This window comes from Theropithecus gelada, chromosome X, assembly GCF_003255815.1.
Source record: "Theropithecus gelada isolate Dixy chromosome X, Tgel_1.0, whole genome shotgun sequence".
NCBI lineage: Eukaryota > Metazoa > Chordata > Mammalia > Primates > Cercopithecidae > Theropithecus > Theropithecus gelada.
In genome coordinates, this window is record NC_037689.1 from 37768719 (window position 1) to 37787556 (window position 18838).

Consider the following 18838-nt stretch of genomic DNA (forward strand, 5'->3'; position numbering starts at 1 on the left):
TTCTGGCTTTTCCGGATGTCAGTTGCTGAAGGTTTAAGGTGTGAGTCTGTGCATGTGTTTCAGAGGAGCAGTCCCTGTTCAAAGAGGCAGTGGGAAGACTGAGTGGGATAAGTCACACACGGACACCCTGTGCATCAGTGTGCATTTAATTCAAAGACAGACCTCATTTGATAGCAATATTAACATGTCATTCTAATGAATTAGAGAAAATGAGATGTAAATTCCCATCTGGATTCATGGGGATAGTATCAGAAAGATTTCCAGTGCCTTTGCAGAATGCTAGCAACATTTATTAAATACCTACCCTGGGTGCTATGTGCTTACATGAGAAGCCAAAGGTATCTGTTAAGCTAGGTAGGAACTGCAGTCGGCTGGTTGCTTCTCATCTGGAGAAAGCAGGCAACTGGGCAGTGATTGAAGTGTCCAGCAGGGGGCTGGCATTCTCTGTCTATAAGTAACACTGGTTCCTCTTCAAAGCCTCGGCTCAGCGGAGCTGCTGTTTGCTGGTGAAGCCCGTGACGTGCAAAGCATCCTGCCTATAGGATTTGAGGATTTCTCAGTGCAGTTTTTTTCTACCCACTTTAAACCTCCAGATTCTAAATATCAGGAAAGACGCTGTGGGAAAATAGCAGGCCAAAAGTTCTTAGTAAACTGTAGCCAGGGAGACTCAGACTAGAATGGAGGTAGAAATAACTGACGCAGAGTGGGTTTAATTCTAAGCCTTTCTGTGGCTAAGTTTTTGTTGTTGTTAACTTACTGAATTTAGAGTTGTATTGCACCGGTCATGTGAAAGCCAGAGCAGCACCAGTGTCAAAATAGTGACAGAGAGTTTTGAATACCATAGTTAGTATATATGCACTCAGAGTATTTTTATTAAAGAAGACAAAGAGCCCAGCACAGATCTCATCTTCATCTTCACGGTTGCAAAATCAATAGTTAAGAAATAGCATCTAAGGGAACTTTCAGGTGGAAAAAAAATCTAGAGATGGCTCTAAATGACTGTTTCCTTCTGAACTTGGAAGTGGACCATTTCGTGCACTGCAACATCTCCAATCACAGTGTGGAACTCCCCGTGAACGACGACTGGTCCCACCCGGGGATCCTCTATGTCATCCCTGCAGTTTATGGGGTTATCATTCTGATAGGCCTCATTGGCAACATCACTTTGATCAAGATCTTCTGTACAGTCAAGTCCATGCGAAACGTTCCAAACCTGTTCATTTCCAGTCTGGCTTTGGGAGACCTGCTCCTCCTAATAACGTGTGCTCCAGTGGATGCCAGCAGGTACCTGGCTGACAGATGGCTATTTGGCAGGATTGGCTGCAAACTGATCCCCTTTATACAGCTTACCTCTGTTGGGGTGTCTGTCTTCACACTCACGGCGCTCTCGGCAGACAGGTAAGTACCGGCTGAAAGTTACATGCTCTCCAAGGGAGGTAGACGCCTGGGTAAACGACCTACCATGTCGGGACAGGGAGCTGATTGCACAAGGGAAGTTTTACTCCAACACGGATTCCCTTCCAGGCAGGTTTTTGTTGTGGGGATGACTTCTGGAGTGTAACATATTGGTTTAAGAAAGAAAAGTAAGTGAATGATGGCGACAGAAGGAGACAGATGAGAAAAATAAAACCTCTAAGCAGAAAACTGAGGTGTCTTTTTCTGGAGACATATCTATTTAGCATTGCCTTTACCTAACTTCTCCCTCCTTGCAAAATTAATTGACCAGTGAGAAAGACAATCACGCCCAACAGAGTTTACACCTCAGGCAAATGTTTTTTCGAAGCAATTCAAACCCCTCAGAGAACAGGAAAGTTCCACTGGATTTCTTCAAAACGTTCTTTCAGAAATAACCAAGAGGAGAAAATAAGCCTCATTTCTCTGAAATTCATTTTCCTCAGACAGTTTAACTTTCCTCACAGCTGGTTTTGTATTTGACTCTCTGTGATAGAACAATTGTGTGCCGTTTTTTCTAAGTCTCTCTTAAATCAAGCATTATTTGAGTTCTTAAAATTTTCTGGAGAAAACTCTATTTAAGGTTGATTTCTAATTTTAATATCTTTATTGACAATACTTCCATATACCATGTTTTTGGGGCTTATTGTGGGGAGAAAGAGGGAGTTCACTACAGTTTTTTATTCTGGGAAATATACATATTTGCAAATTGCATTTCTTGTGTGAGCACATTGCATAAAAGTTTACATTTATTCAGTCTTAAAACTTTATATTCATTCTTTGAACATTTATCAAGTTTCTAGCATGTAAAAAAACACTTGCCTGAACTAACAAGTCAAGAAATAGCTGCAGATTGTTCACACAAATAACATACTTTATGCGCTTCTGTGTTCTGGAAATTGGACATAGTAATGAATAGACTTTCAGACACAGCATAGGCCATATGGTCAAACCCAGAAAAACTGCTGCAATGAACCTGAGACTATAAAGTTTTCACTTATAATCAACTGTATGTTATGTGTTAAAGATACAGAAGGATTTGAGAGTGTTCCAGAAAAGACATAGACGCTGCTCTTGAAAGTTTATAGTCTGAAGAAAATGTGCCACATGTTAATACATGTGGTGCTGGATTTTCATTTTGTAGAGGAACAAACAGTCCTCAGGTGATCTGGCTTTGTTGAGTAATGGACAAATAAAGATAGTGTTATCAGTATTTATGGACATGTGTTTATGCTTAGCTACCTGAAGCACACTGCCCAGCACACGACATTTTCAACGACTGAAAAGTAATAGCATAGATGTAAGGTTTTCACATTGTACCGACTCGACAGCGTTTCTCCATCCCCTCCATTCCCCTTTGGCTTGCTCTTACCCTGCACATCTGCCCACAGATACCAATGACCACAGACAGTTTCATGTACTGATTCATGGCTGGCAAACTCTGGAGGTGGCAGAAGGGCTGTGGCTTGTTACCAATGGCCGAGGGCTCTTCAGGATGAGGGTAATTTTCGTAATGGGAAGGAGAGATTTTGGTTTCCGGGTTGGGGAGTGCAGTGGTACAGATGGTGTTTACTCTCTTCTTGGAGAGAAAAACAGAAAGGAAAGTGAGGGCATGGAATGTAAAGATGCAGCTGCAGGGAACTCTGGAGTTTCAAAGCAGACCAAGTCCACCATCAACAGAAAGGGAAAGCTCTTTCAAAAGCCGGGTTGCACTCCTTCGCAGCTCCAGTGTGTTCCCAGTAAGTTTGTAGTTACTGCCTGTCTTTGCCAAGTTCAGAAATTACTAGAAGCTCCCATATAGCTAACTTTTTGTGTTTTGCTAAGTCTTTTAAAAACTGATGGATTGCCTGAATCACAGGCAGTGCATCTAACCAATTCCAACAGAAAGAATAGGTATTGAGCTAAATGATTAAGACTGTACTTTTCTATTCATCTCATTTTTGAAAGCAATGGGATTCTTCTATCTTATATCTCATGACGTTGGCAGGGTGAATATAAATTCTATATTTTTTCTTCTCAACAAGGTGTAATCTATATACACAGTAAACTGAACAAGTAACAGCTCAACACATTTTTGCATATGTCTATAGAACTGCATAACCAGATGGAGATACAGAACAGTTCCAGCATCCTCCAGAGTTTCTCTTATGCCCTTTCCTAGTTAATACCCCCATACAGAGGCAATCACTATTCTGATTTCAATCACCATGGGTTATTTTTGCCGGTTCTTTAATCTCATATAAATGGAATCATATAGCAAGTACTCCTTTGCATCTATCTTCTTATGCTTATCATTATCTCTGTGATAGTCACCCATATTGATACGTGTAACAGTGGTTTATTCTTTTTCATTGTGTGTGGTGTTCCATTGTATGAATATACTTTGGTTTATTTAGTTGTTCTAATACCGATGGACACTGGGTTGTTTTTTGTTTGGGGGATGGCGATAACCTGCTCTGGACATTCTTATTCTTGTCTTTGGGGGAACATAAGTGTTTATTTCTCTTGGGTATATGTCTGCGAGTGAAACTGCTGGGTTATAGGGGCCTATATTTACTAAATATTGCCAGTTTTCAAGGTGGTAGTCTGTATTAGGTAGATTGGTGAAAGAGTGAATGAACCAGAAGACCCTCCAAACCAGATGGTCACCAGAATCACAGGGGAGCTTTAAAAACATACAGATTCCTAGGCCCTGTCCTAAATCTACTAAATTCAGGGTTCTGAGGCATGAGTGGAGCACACAGTGATAATCATCCATCCCTGCCCCCTATACGTTGCCCAGCATTGCCAGTCCTCATTCCAGCTTCCTTTCCCCCCATCACTGGGTGAATTTGAGTCTGTCAATATGAAAAGAATATCAAGTTTCTAGAAAAGTTTGTACTGGCATCACCGGGTAAAAGGGAGACTTCAAGGCAGTCCCAGAAACCAGAATTCTGGGGATTTGCACAGCTGAGCAGTTGCAGGTTTGCATTCAAGCACGTTCAATATTGATCCCCATCCTCCCTCTCCTCCCATGCTTTCTGTCCTTACACACACACTGATATCCTCATACACAGTGGTTGCACTGATGTGTTCCTGGCTTTGTTTCTGGGCTTATGCTGTGTCCCACCCACTCTCCAGCATGCTTTCTCCTTTCCTAAATACAGACTGTATTCCTCATCCCATGTGGCGTATGGGCTAGGAATGGGTATCAACAAACCTGTATTTTAGACATTTTCCTGCCCTTACTACCCATATGAGAAAGTGGGACTAAGTCACTTAACTCTCTGACCTTAGTTTAATCATCTATAAAATGATGGAGTTGAGCTAGGCAATTTCTATGGTCCCTTCAAGTTCTAAAATCTTGTGATTTTTTTTTTCTATCTTCTTCTCTATCATTCAGAATCTGATTCAAATCTCCTCCTTAAAACCCTAAGTTGAGCCATTCTAGCTCAAATTTCCTGACCCCCTTGAAATATCAGACTTATTATCTGAGACATGAATTATCTTGTGACACCTTTTATATTGCTGTTTTGAACTGTTTTGTTTGTCTGTTTATTTTAGCCTCTCACATATTCATTGCTTTACATTTTTAGGTAGATTATTAAGAATGTGAGAGGGAAGAGATTTTTAATATATTCTTAAATCTTCCATAGTGCCCCACAAGTTTTCTTGTACCAAATGGGTGATCAATAAATACCGACTAATTAAAATTATGTTTAGTTAATGCATACAATTTTCCTCATTCTTATTCTTCATTCTATTTTGAGGATTAATCTGAAAGCATACTCTGAAACATAATGTATTGGCCGGGTGCAGTGGCTCACGCCTGTAATCCCAGCACTTTGGGTGGCCGAGGTGGCTGGATCACTTGAGGTCAGGAGTTTGAGACCAGCCTGGACAACATGGTGAAAACCTGTCTCTACTAAAAATACAAAAATTAGCTGGGTGTGGTGGCAGGTGCCTATAATCTCAGTTACATGGGAGGCTGAGGCAGGAGAATTGCTTGAACCCAGGAGGCAGAAGTTGCAGTGAGCAACCTGGTTGCAGAGCAAGACTCCATCTCAAAATAATAATAATAATAATAATAATAATAATAATAATAAGAATAATAATAATGTATCACATAGTCATCTGCTCATCTGTTCTCTATTAAGCTCTCATCTGGGTAGATGAGAGAAAAACTATTTTTTGTGAGTCAGTAAATAGATTCAGGGGATAAATAGATGGGTGGATGGATGGATAGACAGCTGGCTGGCTGGTTGGGTGGGTTACATGTATGAGTGGACAGATGGGTGGATAGATGGATGAATGGTTGGATAGATGGAGATATTTTTTACATATTGGTCCTTCCTATTAGATGTCCACCTTTGTGCTAGGTGCCTCATTATTATGTAAATGAAATTTGAGATCTGAATTGGACCCTCAATAGAAAAAGGATGAGAGTGGTTTGTGTTTTCTTTTCCAAGAAGGTTTAAAGCTGAATTTCATGTTGACAACATATACAATGCCCAACTTATATTAAGCCTGCTTCAGTGCTATTATTCAGTGTTATTTTTACTAGAATGCGGCTGGCAGAATGGATTCTAAGGACAGATGGATATGGCGGTTCCACTGTAACATGATTCTTGTTTGATTCTATGGAAAGACTGGTTATAAGTTTCTTTGTTACTTGGAATGTGGAAAGAAACAGGAAGGTGTGATATTTCTGCAAGCTTCTTGAAGTACAGATTCTTTGAATTTTCTGCAAGGAATGTATGTGATAACATGGTTTGTAGCTTTCCCAACATCTAGAGCTGTATGGTCTAACTTGGTAGCCACTAACCACAAGTGGCTATTTCAATTTGCATTTAATTTAAATGAAATGGAAAATTTCATTTCCTCATCACACCAGCCACACATCAAGTGCTCAGTAGCCACATGTGGCTAGTGGCTACTCTGTTGGACAGTGGAGATACAGAACATTTCAGTCATTGCAGAGGGCGCTATTGGACAGTTTAGAAAACAGTTTGCTATATGCTTTGGGGTCCAATTTTCTTCCCCAGGATACACGCTTACTCCCCTCTCTCACAGAGGGTATCAGGAATTCCTCAGATAGGCAAATATCAAATGCCTCCCAGCTGCACAGGCTCTTTCTGGCTGGGAAATATCTTCTGTTGGAAGACACACACAAGTGAAGAGGGAAGAAATGAAGCAACCCCATATCATCTGCAGTCACAGGGTTGGGGAATTTAGGCATCCCACTGATGAGGTTTTGAGACTTTCCAAAGACATGAGGGGTCAGCTTTCCAGGTCTCCACTGTGAACTTGTGTCTGATCTTTCCATTCTCTCTTGTAGGTCCTCTTCCAGCTGCCAGTCTCTCTTTTATATCCTCCTGTCCCAAGACTTGCCAGAACAAACACTGCTCTAGCCAAACTCTTCTCACTGCCTCCCACGTGTGCCGCCAGACTTCTCCCCTCTCTAACTTCATTTCCCCTTCTCTGATGGCTGGGCCCTGTGCTTTCCATCTACCCAAATCCTATCAGTCCTTCAAGGGATAGTTCAAGTCCTTTCTCTTCTATGAAGCATTCCCTGATCTTTTGCTTTCATTGATTTTTTTCCCTTCCCAAGATGTTTCTGCCTGTATTGTTCATTAAATGCCTAGTCTATCCTGTACTACTAGGTCTTTGTTAGAGATTTGTTTTATACTTCCTTAATCATATGGGGTAGTTCAGAGGGATCTGTGTCTTCTACAGTAGCCAGGCCCACTCTGCATTCAGTAAGAGTACAATAACGACACCTTGGGTGATGTTTGAGCAGTGACAAAAGGATAAAGTCCAGCAGCTAGAAGTAAAAGTCATCTTGAAGTTCACACCCTTGTTTGACACAGAGCCCAAAAGAGGTGATGGGATTTAACTTTGTCACAACAAATTCAGAATGGAGTCAGATTAGAAAGAACCCTTTCATCCTCATTCCAAGTCTTAATTCCTTCAGGGGAACTGGAAACTTTTCTTCAGAAACCATCAGACACAGAGTCTGATTCCATTTCCCTTTTCTGGACAGTGGGAACTACTGATGCCAAAACCTACCCTTCTGAAGGAAAATACCCTGAGTGACTCCAGGGTAATCCCCTTCTAATGGGGTCACCCCAGTAATTCTAAAGGCTCCTCTACCACTCTAGAGGCCCAGCTTCATTGATTTCAAGGAGATTGGCCCCTTTCTCACAAGCGAAGACTTACTTAATTTCATTTCTTGTAAAGCATCCTTCTAGAAATGCTTTACAAGAAAGTCCTTCTGTTGGAACCAGTTTACATGAGCTGCCAGTTCATAACTTCTGTATAGTTTGATTTTTCTGAAACACATGCTGCCCCTCTCTGGAAGGAAACTCAACTCATGTCTCTCCACGGCAATGGAACTACCACAGCTGCCAGCAGCCTCTGGGAGTGATGAGAGGGCAGGTGCTGTTGAAGTGAGGTTTCCCAGCAAGGCTCTTTCAAGTGGATCGGGAGAGAAGGGCAGCAAAGAACTTTGACCTTGTCTCTCACATGTTATCTTTTAAAGTGTTAGGCTTTTATGTGACTAATTAAGTATCATTTCTGGCAACTTAATATGCACAGAGGCAAAAAGGAAAGCACAAGCTTCATCATGAAACATAGAGTATAGCCGGAAAGGGCTCCCTGCTGAGGTTTTTTGAACTGTGCCTGTCAATAACATCCTTTGAAAACAGGCTAAATTTACATTTTTGAACTTGTAAGTCCTCCTATGGGTGGGGTTTGCATAAATTCTCTCTCACTTAAAACACATATTTTTCAGAATAAAAGAAAAAAAATTTCTCCATTTCTTCTTTTTATTTCCTAGTAATAATAGAACAACGGATTTTGAACAAGTTCATTTCACATATTACACATCATTTCCTATAGGAGGTCTTCCTTGACCTCTCGATCTGAAGAAATCACCAGTACTATCCCATAATCCAATTTCTTTTTTTCAGGTCTACTGAGGTGTAGTTTATATACAATAAATTTTTTACACTCGTATGAATTTTGACAAACATACAGTCACATCACTACCACCACCAGCACAGTCAAGATAGAGGATATTTTCGTCACCCCCCAATTCTCTCATGCCCCTTTGTAATCTATCTCCTTCTTCCACCTACAGATCCTGGCAACCACTGATCTTTTCCAGAATGTCATGTGAATGATATCACATAGTATGTGGCTGTTTTAAGTCTGGCTTCTTTTAACTCACTTTTTTGCACGTATCAGTGATCCATTCCTTTTTATTGCTGAGAAGGATTCCATTGTATAGATATTCCACATTTTGTTTATCCATTCTCCAGTTAATGAGCATTAGGGTTGTTTTTGGTTTGGGTGATTATGAATAAATCTACCATAAACATTCTTGTACAGTTTTTGTATGGATATATGTCTTCATTTCTCTTGGGTAAATATCATCCATTATTATTTTCTTGAGAATTATTTTGTTCATTTGTTTGTTTACTGTCTGTCTGCCACCACTGGAATGTTAGCTCCAAAAAAGTGGGAGGCCATCTCATTCTTTGGTGTATTCTCTGATACTAGAATAGTCCCTAACCTGTAGTAGGTGCTTGATAAACATTTGTTGAATTGATGAATGGATGGATGCATGAAGAGAGGAATAAAGGAATGAATGAATTCTAGTAGGTCCTACTGGGTAAACCCAGAATACTGGATTATGGTCTGTAAATCACATTGCTCCTTTCTTTTCATGATTAACAGAGTGATTGCAGGAGAACAATGGTTCCAACCCTAGATGACAAGAGTTTATCCAGATTTTACGGGGACTCTTGGGGTGGGGGCATTTTAAAAGAAAAAAACAAATAAAATTATGACTACAAAATTAGGAAGAGAAGTGGATATTTTTAAACCTTTAGAAATCACACATTAGATTTAGAAATCATAATAAATCACAAGTTTAAATAAGCTGGTAAATTTCACCATCATCATAAAATCCAGAAAAAGAACATAATATCTATTAAATAACTGCCTGACACACTTCTGTCATACTTGTTTTCTTAAATATTTTGGCTTCATCCTCATTTGTCTCCCTTTAAAATGACATTATTTGGTAAAATCCATTTCTATAGAGAAAATAGAAAGAGGAGGTCAGTCTTCTAGCATGGTTTATTAAAATTGGCTTTTTATTAACGAGAGATTAGAAAAACTTTCTTTCAGCTTCATATCTCATTATTGGTAGTGTCATATATATGTTTAGGATTAACATCAAACTTGGAAAAGCCATTATCAAGTTTTTTTCTCATCTGGACTGTAAAAACCCAAAGCATTTCAAGTTTTCTTGTGTTTTGAGTAATCTTAAATACTTATTCAATTGATGACTCCTAGTAACCTATTTATCATGGATGTCTTCACATTATGAGTTTTGTGCTATCTCCATCAATGTCAGTATTTTGTGAGTATGCACAACATCTGTGACTTTACACAAATATATTTGTTGTTTGTAATTTGGCTACATGTTTCTGCCCTATAAACACAGACACTCATAAATTCAATTGTACTCATATATTTGGATTTAAATCTGCCATCTAATTGTTTGGTTTCCATTGGTCTCACCTGTTTCATAATATTTTTTCCTTCCCTTCTTGCTTTCTTTTAAATTAGATATTTTAATTATTCTATTTCCCTTGTCTCTGAGTTTGTTAATTATACAAACTCTTCTTAATTTCTTTTAGGGGCTTCCCTAGAGTTTACAACAGCATGTATCCCTGACTTATTAGAATCTACTATAAATTGGAACTTTCCTACTTCCTGGAAGATGCAAAAATAATAGGACACTTTTAACTTCATTTAAAATTCCCTCTTGCCTTTTTGTTGGTTATTGTGATTCTCTAGTTTAATTCTCTCTAGATTTAAAAACCTACATTATTTTTATTGTCGGTACATACTTTACATATACTCACACGTTTACCTTTAGATTTAGATTTAGATTCCACTTATTTACCTTTCCTGTTGTTCTCCATTTTTTCTGGCATCTCTGTGGCTTCATCTGAGATCACTTTACTTCTCCCTGAAAATCTCCCTTCAGTATTTCATTTAGTGTACACATTTTCTCAGTCTTTGTTTGTCTGAAAGTGTCTTTGTTTCATGTACTTTTGGAGGATATTTTCAGTGGACGTAGAAATCTAGGTTGGCAGTTCTTATCTTTCAGCACATTGAAGTTGCCATTCATTGTCCTCTTACTGTATCTGACAGTCATATGTCAGTTTTATTGTTGCTCCTTTAACAGTATTGATTTTTTCTCTTGGACTAATTTTAAGATTTTTCTCTTTATTTCTGATTTTCAGCAGCATTACTATGATGCACTTAGGCATGGTTTCCTTTATTTCTGCTGCTTGGAGTTCATAGCATTTCTTAAATCTGTGGCCCGAACATTTTAGTTAGTTTTGGAAAATTCTCAACCATTACACTTCAAATATTGCTTCTATCTTATTATCTCTTTCTTCTTCTTCTTCGTCCTGGCTACACATAAGTAGAATAACTACAGGTTAACTTTAAGCTTTTAAAGTGTTTTCCCCTTTGGTTATCTTTGCTTTTACTAAGGCAGGCAATTTCATACTAGAGTCAGACCTCTATTACTGAGAAGTGTTTTAAGCACAATTTCATTTCACCGTTTTGCCATGTCCCATAAATTTCCTACTCTCTTTCCTGTATTTGCCATCTTTTGTTTCTCACCGTACTTCAGTCTGGCCATTTTCAGTTCTCTAATCCTTTCTTCAGTTGTGTGTAGGCTGCTTCTGAAGCTTCCATTTAATTCTTCATTTCAGTTATTATATATTGCAATTCGAAAATTTTCATTTCGTTCCATCTTGTAGTCTCATTTCTCTAATTAGTCCGAATACATTTTAAAATACCTTTCTGGTAACTGTTAACATGTAGGACCTCTATAAATTTATGTAGAAAGAATTGTAGATCATTTGAAGCTCTAGATGGTGCTCTCTTCCAGAAGAGATTAGCTCTTGCTTCTTGAAGGTAATTAGGAAGTGGCATTACCTCTGATGCAGTCAGGGATTGAACAGATTGGAGGGTGGACTTTGGTCTTTGTGAGAGTTGGTCTATTTCTAGTTTTCCCCCGTCACCGAGGCTTACCCTTTCGGGCATCTCAACTAAAAGCCTGAGGTGTTATCCTGGGCTTCTCTCCTCGGTGGGCCCTGGATTCTACTTATCGTCCCCCTTCATCCTAAAACTCCTGGAAGTTGGGCTCAGCTCTCACTTTCTCTGCTGCTGCTTGACATTTGGTTAATGCCTTAAGGGGGAAATGATGCTGAATAACAACTTCATGTTTTTGCACATCATTTCTCTCCAGGATTTTGGACTGTCAAATCCCTATGACCTCGGTATTTCTCTGATGTTTTCAAATAGATTTTTAAAACTTCTCCTTCCAGGAGAGTTGGTCAGCAACAAACCAGTTTGCCATTATCAAAAAGAGAACATCCCCTACTACTACCTCCCTTAAAGACCTGATCTGCTGCCCTCAAAACGACACACAACCCAGTTTCTTTAAAGAGGCATTCGTAGCTACCTATTCAGGCCTGTGGGATCAACATTCACAGCCTCAAATTATCTCAGCAATTCTGAGTGAGAGAAGCGAGTTCTGGCTAACCTCAAAGTGAGTAAGTCAGGAATCTCAACTGATGCCTGCAGCAGTGGACACTGCCAAGCATGTAGGTACATCAAAGCCTCTGGGATCTTTAAACTAAGCCAGGACTTTTAGCCCCAATAAGCAGGAGCTACAGATGACATTTCGCTATTCAGTGATTGATAACAGCTAAAATTTCATGGGAAGGAAAAAGCCAGAATGTTCCTAAGGTACATTTCTTTAAACTTCACATCTTTATTACTTTTTCTTTCTTTCTTTGTCTTCTTTCTTTTTTTTAATATTGTTTTTGTATTGTACTCAGGCCAGCTGGCCAGCGGTGATAGCTAAAGATTACATGGGAAAGAAGTAGGGGGAAAATGCAAAATTTGTCACATAAAGAATTTATTTTCCAGTGTGAGGAGAATTTACTGTGACAATAATGTCACAGTATGTGACTCACTTCTTTCTTCATGCTGTCTACATATAAATAGAATAACTACAGATCAGCTTCAAGGTTTTCAAGGTTTCTTTTTTCCCTTTGGTGGTGGTTATTTTTTAATTGAGTCAGGCTGTTTCATACTAGCCACAGGCCTCTGTTATGAGAAATACTTTAAATATGATCTTAAAACAATAGAAAATTATGTAAAAAACAAAATCACAGTAGTTACCCCATGAGTACATATGGGAAATGCTTATTTCTTTTTAAATAAATGGTGATCAGAACAGATTTCTAAGAATTTCATTATTATCTTTTCTTCTCCCTTTACACTTTCAATGATTGGGAACATCATAGAAAACCAGAAAAATCAGAATTTGGCATCGTTTCTTTCCTAGATGTGAACAGAAGTGAAATTGAAGTTTAAAATGATGATTTAAGGAATACATGTACTGTGGGATGAAGACAAGTACAGTCAATATCTAGTTTTAAGTATTCTTCACTTGTGCTTTAAAAAGACCTGCGCATCTAAAGTGCTATAGGTAAACATAAACATCTCTGCTGACCTGGGCATCAAGAAACCCAGGTCTAGTCTTGGTTCTCAGCTAACTGGCTGTGGGACCTCTCTGGGCCTCAGTCTCTGGTCTGTCTCCTCTTCCATGACCTCTAAGTTCTATATTCCATAGTTACATATAAAACAGATTTGTAATTAGACATAGACTCATTTGTCTGTACCAGGATAGCAGCACTTTACATGCTGAGCTAGCAGCATCTAGTCTAAGAGCTCTTCATAAAGGCGTATGTCAGTATTCTTATACGGTTCATTAAGGGCTTTTCCTAGATGTATCTTGCTTCCCCATTTAGATTTTAAACCCTCAATGGCCAGGAACTATTATATCCATAGTGCCAAGCAGAGCCTGAGATGCCAAATTAGTGCTTAACTGTGCTGTTAGACGAAGCATCCTGAGCGATGAGTGCTTAGTACTGGAAGACCAACGACAGGGGTCAGTGGCCTATTATCTTCATTATCACAAAATAGTAAGTCTAACAGACAGTGCTGTGTGAGATGGAAAATGAGCTTACCTCTGTTTAAAGAAGGAACCAACAGCTCTGGTGTGGACAGTCAGAGAATAACAGAAACAGTAAAACTTTTGGCAAACTTTTTCTGCAACATATTAGGCTTTGTGAACCATACGGTCTCCATTGCAACTGCTCAATTCTACCCTTGTAGGGTGGAATCTGCCACAATGTGTAAACAAATATACATGGTGATGCTACAATAAAGCATTATTTATGTACCTTGAAATTTGAATTTTATGAAATTTTTACATCTCAAAATGTTCTTCTTTTGATTTTTTTTCTCAACCATTTAAAATGTGAAAACCATTTTTAGCTCACGGGCCATATAAAAACAGGCAGTAGACCATACTTGGTCAGTGGGTCTTAGTTAACTGTCCCTGATGTAGAGTGTGCATGCTTTCTGGGGTGGTTATTTAGCAGTGAGAATTTCCTATATGAATGGAGTAGGACCTCGGGGAATCCACGACCCCTTTCCAGTTAGCCAGGACAGACTTCCTAAGGAATACTGTGAAGAAGAGGCATACATCTGTGTGATGCTTCAGGGTTTTGAGGCACCGTGATATCATGAACATTAACTTTTTAGATCATTTGGAATCCTTATCATTATCCCTGTTTTTAGATGGTGAAATGAGGGTTCTACATCACACGATTAGCAAACAGTGAAATTGAGAATCAAACCGAAGTCTTTTTTTTTTTTTTTTTTTGAGACGGAGTCTCGCTCTGCCGCCCAGGCTGGAGTGCAGTGGCCGGATCTCTGCTCACTGCAAGCTCCGCCTCCCGGGTTCACGCCATTCTCCTGCCTCAGCCTTCCGAGTAGCTGGGACTACAGGCGCCCGCCACCGCGCCCGGCTAGTTTTTTGTATTTTTTAGTAGAGACGGGGTTTCACCATGTTAGCCAGGATGGTCTCGATCTCCTGACCTCGTGATCCGCCCGTCTCGGCCTCCCAAAGTGCTGGGATTACAGGCTTGAGCCACCGCGCCCGGCCCCAAACCGAAGTCTTTAAGCCAAGTGTTTTTTCCAGCGTGACCTGGGTCCTGTGTGATGCTAACAGTTGTTTAAATGAAACAAATAAGAGGGTTTTAAATGGAGGTTTAGCTGGATTCCAATTTCCATGGGTGGCGGACATGAGGGCAGGGCCTTGTAAATTGTTCACTGGGGAAGTAAAGGTGTAAACAGATGCTTCTCACCACCTCCTTTTAATGTTTCTCCATCATGCAAAGTGCTGCTTTCTCTAAGGTCTGTTCATTATAGGCTCATGTGAGCAAGTTGCCTTAAAATTGTCAAAAAGAGAAATTGAGTTTGGGAGAATCACTTCTTTGTTTACCCCCAGTGATTTTTCTAGTCTTGAAATGATGAGAGAAATATCAAGTGTTTTGGCTCTAGAGATCTCTTGGGAAAAGGCTAATAAGTTGGTATTCACAGTGATTTTGGGTAAGAGGGCGTGAGAAGAGTGTGTGTGACTAGGAGCATGCCAGGGGAGGAATGGATTATCTTGAGCATCTTGAACCCATTTCCTTATCTGAAAGGAAGACATTATAGGCCAGACAAATTGGATGAATAGTTGTAGATTTTTAGTTTTAGTCATTTATTTAATTCATAAACAAAGTAGGCAGAAAATGAACAAGACCTAGACCCTACTCTTCAGAAACTGATACTCCTGTTACTCAGGGTACATCAACCTTCTTAATTTCCAAAATGGAAAGAGCAAAAGTATCACTGAGTGTCCAGGGCTTGTGCTTTGTTTGAACTCTCGTGTACCTAGTATAGGACCATGCAAAAGTAGCTGCTTAAGATATGCTTTGTATTTGGATTTGTATATACTAGAGGTATTACTTTTTGGCAAGTAGGGGGTGCTTTGTGTCATTTTAGCATGATGTGTTGCACTGAAGCTAATTGTAGGAACAACCTGTGAAAGCAGGGACGTTGCCCTCTAGCGAGCACCAGGGTTCTTTGAAAAGTCATGGTGCCCAGAAGCAAGGGCAGGGCACTGCCTGTTGGCTAGCAGGGTCTTGGGCATCTGTGTGAAACTGGGAGATGTTTATGCTACAGATCATTAAGAAAAGATACAGAATTGTATACTCTCAATTCTGTACAAAAGACAAAAGGAAAAATTGGAAGGAAATATATCAAAACATGACATGCAAAACTTACAGATGATTTTTGTTTGTTTTTAGAATTCTCTACTAAGTTTTCACAATAAGCTCTTTGTAGTTTGATAATAACTTTTTTTGAATGAAAAATGTCCTTCAAAATAGCTAAATGCCTCTTAACTGCCTTGTTGATACTTTTGCTGACTCAAAGCAACTATTTCAGTTAGTTCTTAAGATACCCCTGAAGTTGCATGATAACAAGCTTAAAAACTATTTCATCTTTCTTCCCTTTCTTCTTTTTTGCTGTTTTGTTTTTTTTCTTTTAAAAATTGTATTGGGGTAAAATATACATAACAAAATTTGCCCTTTTAACCATTTTTAAGTGTACAGTTCAGTGGCAGTAAGGACATTCACAGTGCTGTGCAACTATCACCGTCATTCATCTCCAGAACTTTCTTCATCTTCCCAAACTGAAGCTCTATGCCCGTTAAGCAATAAGTCCCCTTATTTTTGTCATTTTCCTTTGTTTGCTTTCTTTTGTTTTATTTATTAATTTTGGGGGATCACATTTAGTACATCACTATTATTCATAGTGGAGATAAATTCAAAAGCATTAAATTTGAAGAAATGTCTGAGTTTGAGCCCTGGTTCTTCCAGTTGTCAGCTATGTATGTGACTTTGGGCAAATCACTTTAGAAGCTTCAGTTTCCTGATCTTTAAAATGGGGAGAGGATCATCTATGTTTAATATATCATAGGACTGTTGTAATTTTTGTAATGTTGTAATTAAATAATATATGTTGACTTCTTTATGACATGTTACAATTCCTAGTCAAAAGAGTGAGTGCACCATTAGCATGACTGCTATTTATGTTCATAAGGGAGCCAAGAGGTTGTCGTAGAAATCTTGACCAGTTGACATTCTAGTGGACTCTCTTTCCTTTTCAGGAAATACAATAATAACCTTTTATTAAATCAAACTTTTCCAACCCGCAGCCTGCGGACCACCTGCGGCCCAGGACGGCTTTGAATATGGCCCAACACAAATCTGTAAACTTTCTTAAAACATTATGAGATTTTTTTTTTTAACTTATCAGCTATCATTAGTGTATTTTATATGTAGCCCAAGACAATTCTTCTTCCAGTGTGGCTCAGGGAAGCTAAAAGATTGGGCACCACTGATTTAAATAATGCTGTTTTTCAAAGTGTGTTTGAAAAATTTAGCTCATTTAACTCCTCATCATAGTAAGTAAGATCAGTATCTTTAGTTCTGTTTCACACATGAAGAAAATGGAGGCATCAAAATCTTGTGGTTTAAAGTATGGACTCAGAAGCTAGACGGTCTCTGTTTAAACCCCAGCTCTTTCACTTGCTAGCTGTGTGACCGTGGACAAGTTACTTAACCTCTCAGTGCCTTCGTTTCTTTATGTGTTTTTTTTTTTTTAAAAAAAGATGACAATAGTAATACATATCTTCTAGTATTATTATGTAGGGATAGAGGAAAAGCTTCCTCTAATTCTTTTTTTTTTTTGAGACAGAGTCTGGCTCTGTCACCCAGGCTGGAGTGCAGTGGTGCGATCGCCACTCACTGTAAGCTCCGCCTCCCGGGTTCACGCCATTCTCCTGCCTCAGCCTCCCGTGTAGCTGGGACTACAGGCGCCCGCCACGCACCCGGCTAATTTTTGTATTTTTAGTAGAGACGGGGTTTCACCGTGTTAGCCAGGGTGGTCTCGATCTCCTGACCTCGTGATCTGCCCGTCTCGGCCTCCCAAAGTGCTGAGATTACAGGCGTGAGCCACCGCACCTGGCCAGCTTCCTCTAATTCTTGAAAAGTGTTGAGAACTTTGTGCTAGGCACACAGTGAGTACTACATAAGTTTTTGTTAAATAACAAAAAATAAAAAGAAACGGAGACAACATGTTGTCACAAAAATAGTTAAACATAGAAGTGGGACTAGAATGCAGGGTTCCCAGTCTTCCTCCAGTCCCTCTCTCCCCGTCTTGGACTCCTGCACCATACGGAGATGCCTCCCCAACACTGCCAGGATCAACCTCCTGGGCCAGTGGTCCCAGTAAGCTACAAAGCTGGGTCACTATTTCACCATTTATAAAACCTTCCCCAAACATTTATTTAAATCTAGTGCTGTAAAATTTTTATAATTAGACACAGTGACTCATATGCCATGATGGTATTTTTGAGCTGTAATGATTCTTATTTTGGAAAAAAAATGATAGTGCATTTTATTGTGATAATTTAGAAATTCTATTTTTATCCTTAATGATTTGAAATATATTTAAAAACTGAAAACTATCTCTGATATTTCATTTTCTATATACGTGTTTGATAAATTGACTGGATCAGGAGAAAAAATGTACAGAGCGGTGGTATCCATATCCCCTGGCACAACTCAGAAGTCACTTACAGGCCTAGGCTTCCTGTGTTTCTCTGACCAAGGGTGATCTCTGGCCAAGGAAAGGTTTGAGGTAGGCTGAAGTGCCCCAGAATTGCCACCAACAGACAATTCTCAACCAGAGAGGAGAGTTGGTGGGTAAACACCCCACCCACCTCATCCTTTGGTGGCACAGTGGTCTCTCAGGGGATTCCCAGCAAGAATGTGCCCCAGTTGCCCATTGTGGTACCCTTTACTGGTTTTTTCTACCTCCCCGTGCTTCCTGGCATCTTCTTCCAAATAATTACTTGCACCTAAATCCTTGCCTTGGGGTCTGTTTGGGGGTGAATGACAATTTACAAAGGCAATTTATGACCCTGAATCTATTATCCCTTCCACCTAGAGCACGGTTGATTTTTCTTTGTCTTTGTGATGTTTTTTCCCGTTCTCTGTGTAGCTTCTTTGCTACACAGTAGAGTAATTGCAGGCTCTGTCTAACTACAATTTGCAAATGGGATTTCGAAATGTTTTTCAAACATTTTGGCTCATAAAATTTTAACAAGTTATAAATGTATCTTCGTCCCTAACATTTTTGAGGAATGAACAATGTGTGCCAGGATGTTTGAACACCTACTGAAATTAAATGGATTACTACTTTCCTTTGTCATTTTAAACATATCCACTGGCAACTGTAGTATTTCATCCTTCATATACCCTTCTGATGGGCTCCCTTACAGGGTTAGCATCGAGCTCTGAAATTGGATCACTCTGCTGAAACTAATTTTTGGCCCAAGGGT

At 39.4% G+C, this 18838-nt stretch overlaps 1 protein-coding gene across 1 annotated transcript in view; it reads left to right on the top strand.

The window, feature by feature from the left end:
- The first annotated feature begins 334 nt into the window (after window positions 1-334).
- Window positions 335-18838, top strand: part of GRPR (gastrin releasing peptide receptor) — a 31050-nt gene continuing 12546 nt past the window's right edge. Inside the window, exon 1 of the mRNA XM_025373033.1 lies at window positions 335-1398. Coding sequence (XP_025228818.1) covers window positions 986-1398 — 413 coding nt within the window. The 5' untranslated portion in view covers window positions 335-985. The remainder of the gene's footprint in view (window positions 1399-18838) is intronic.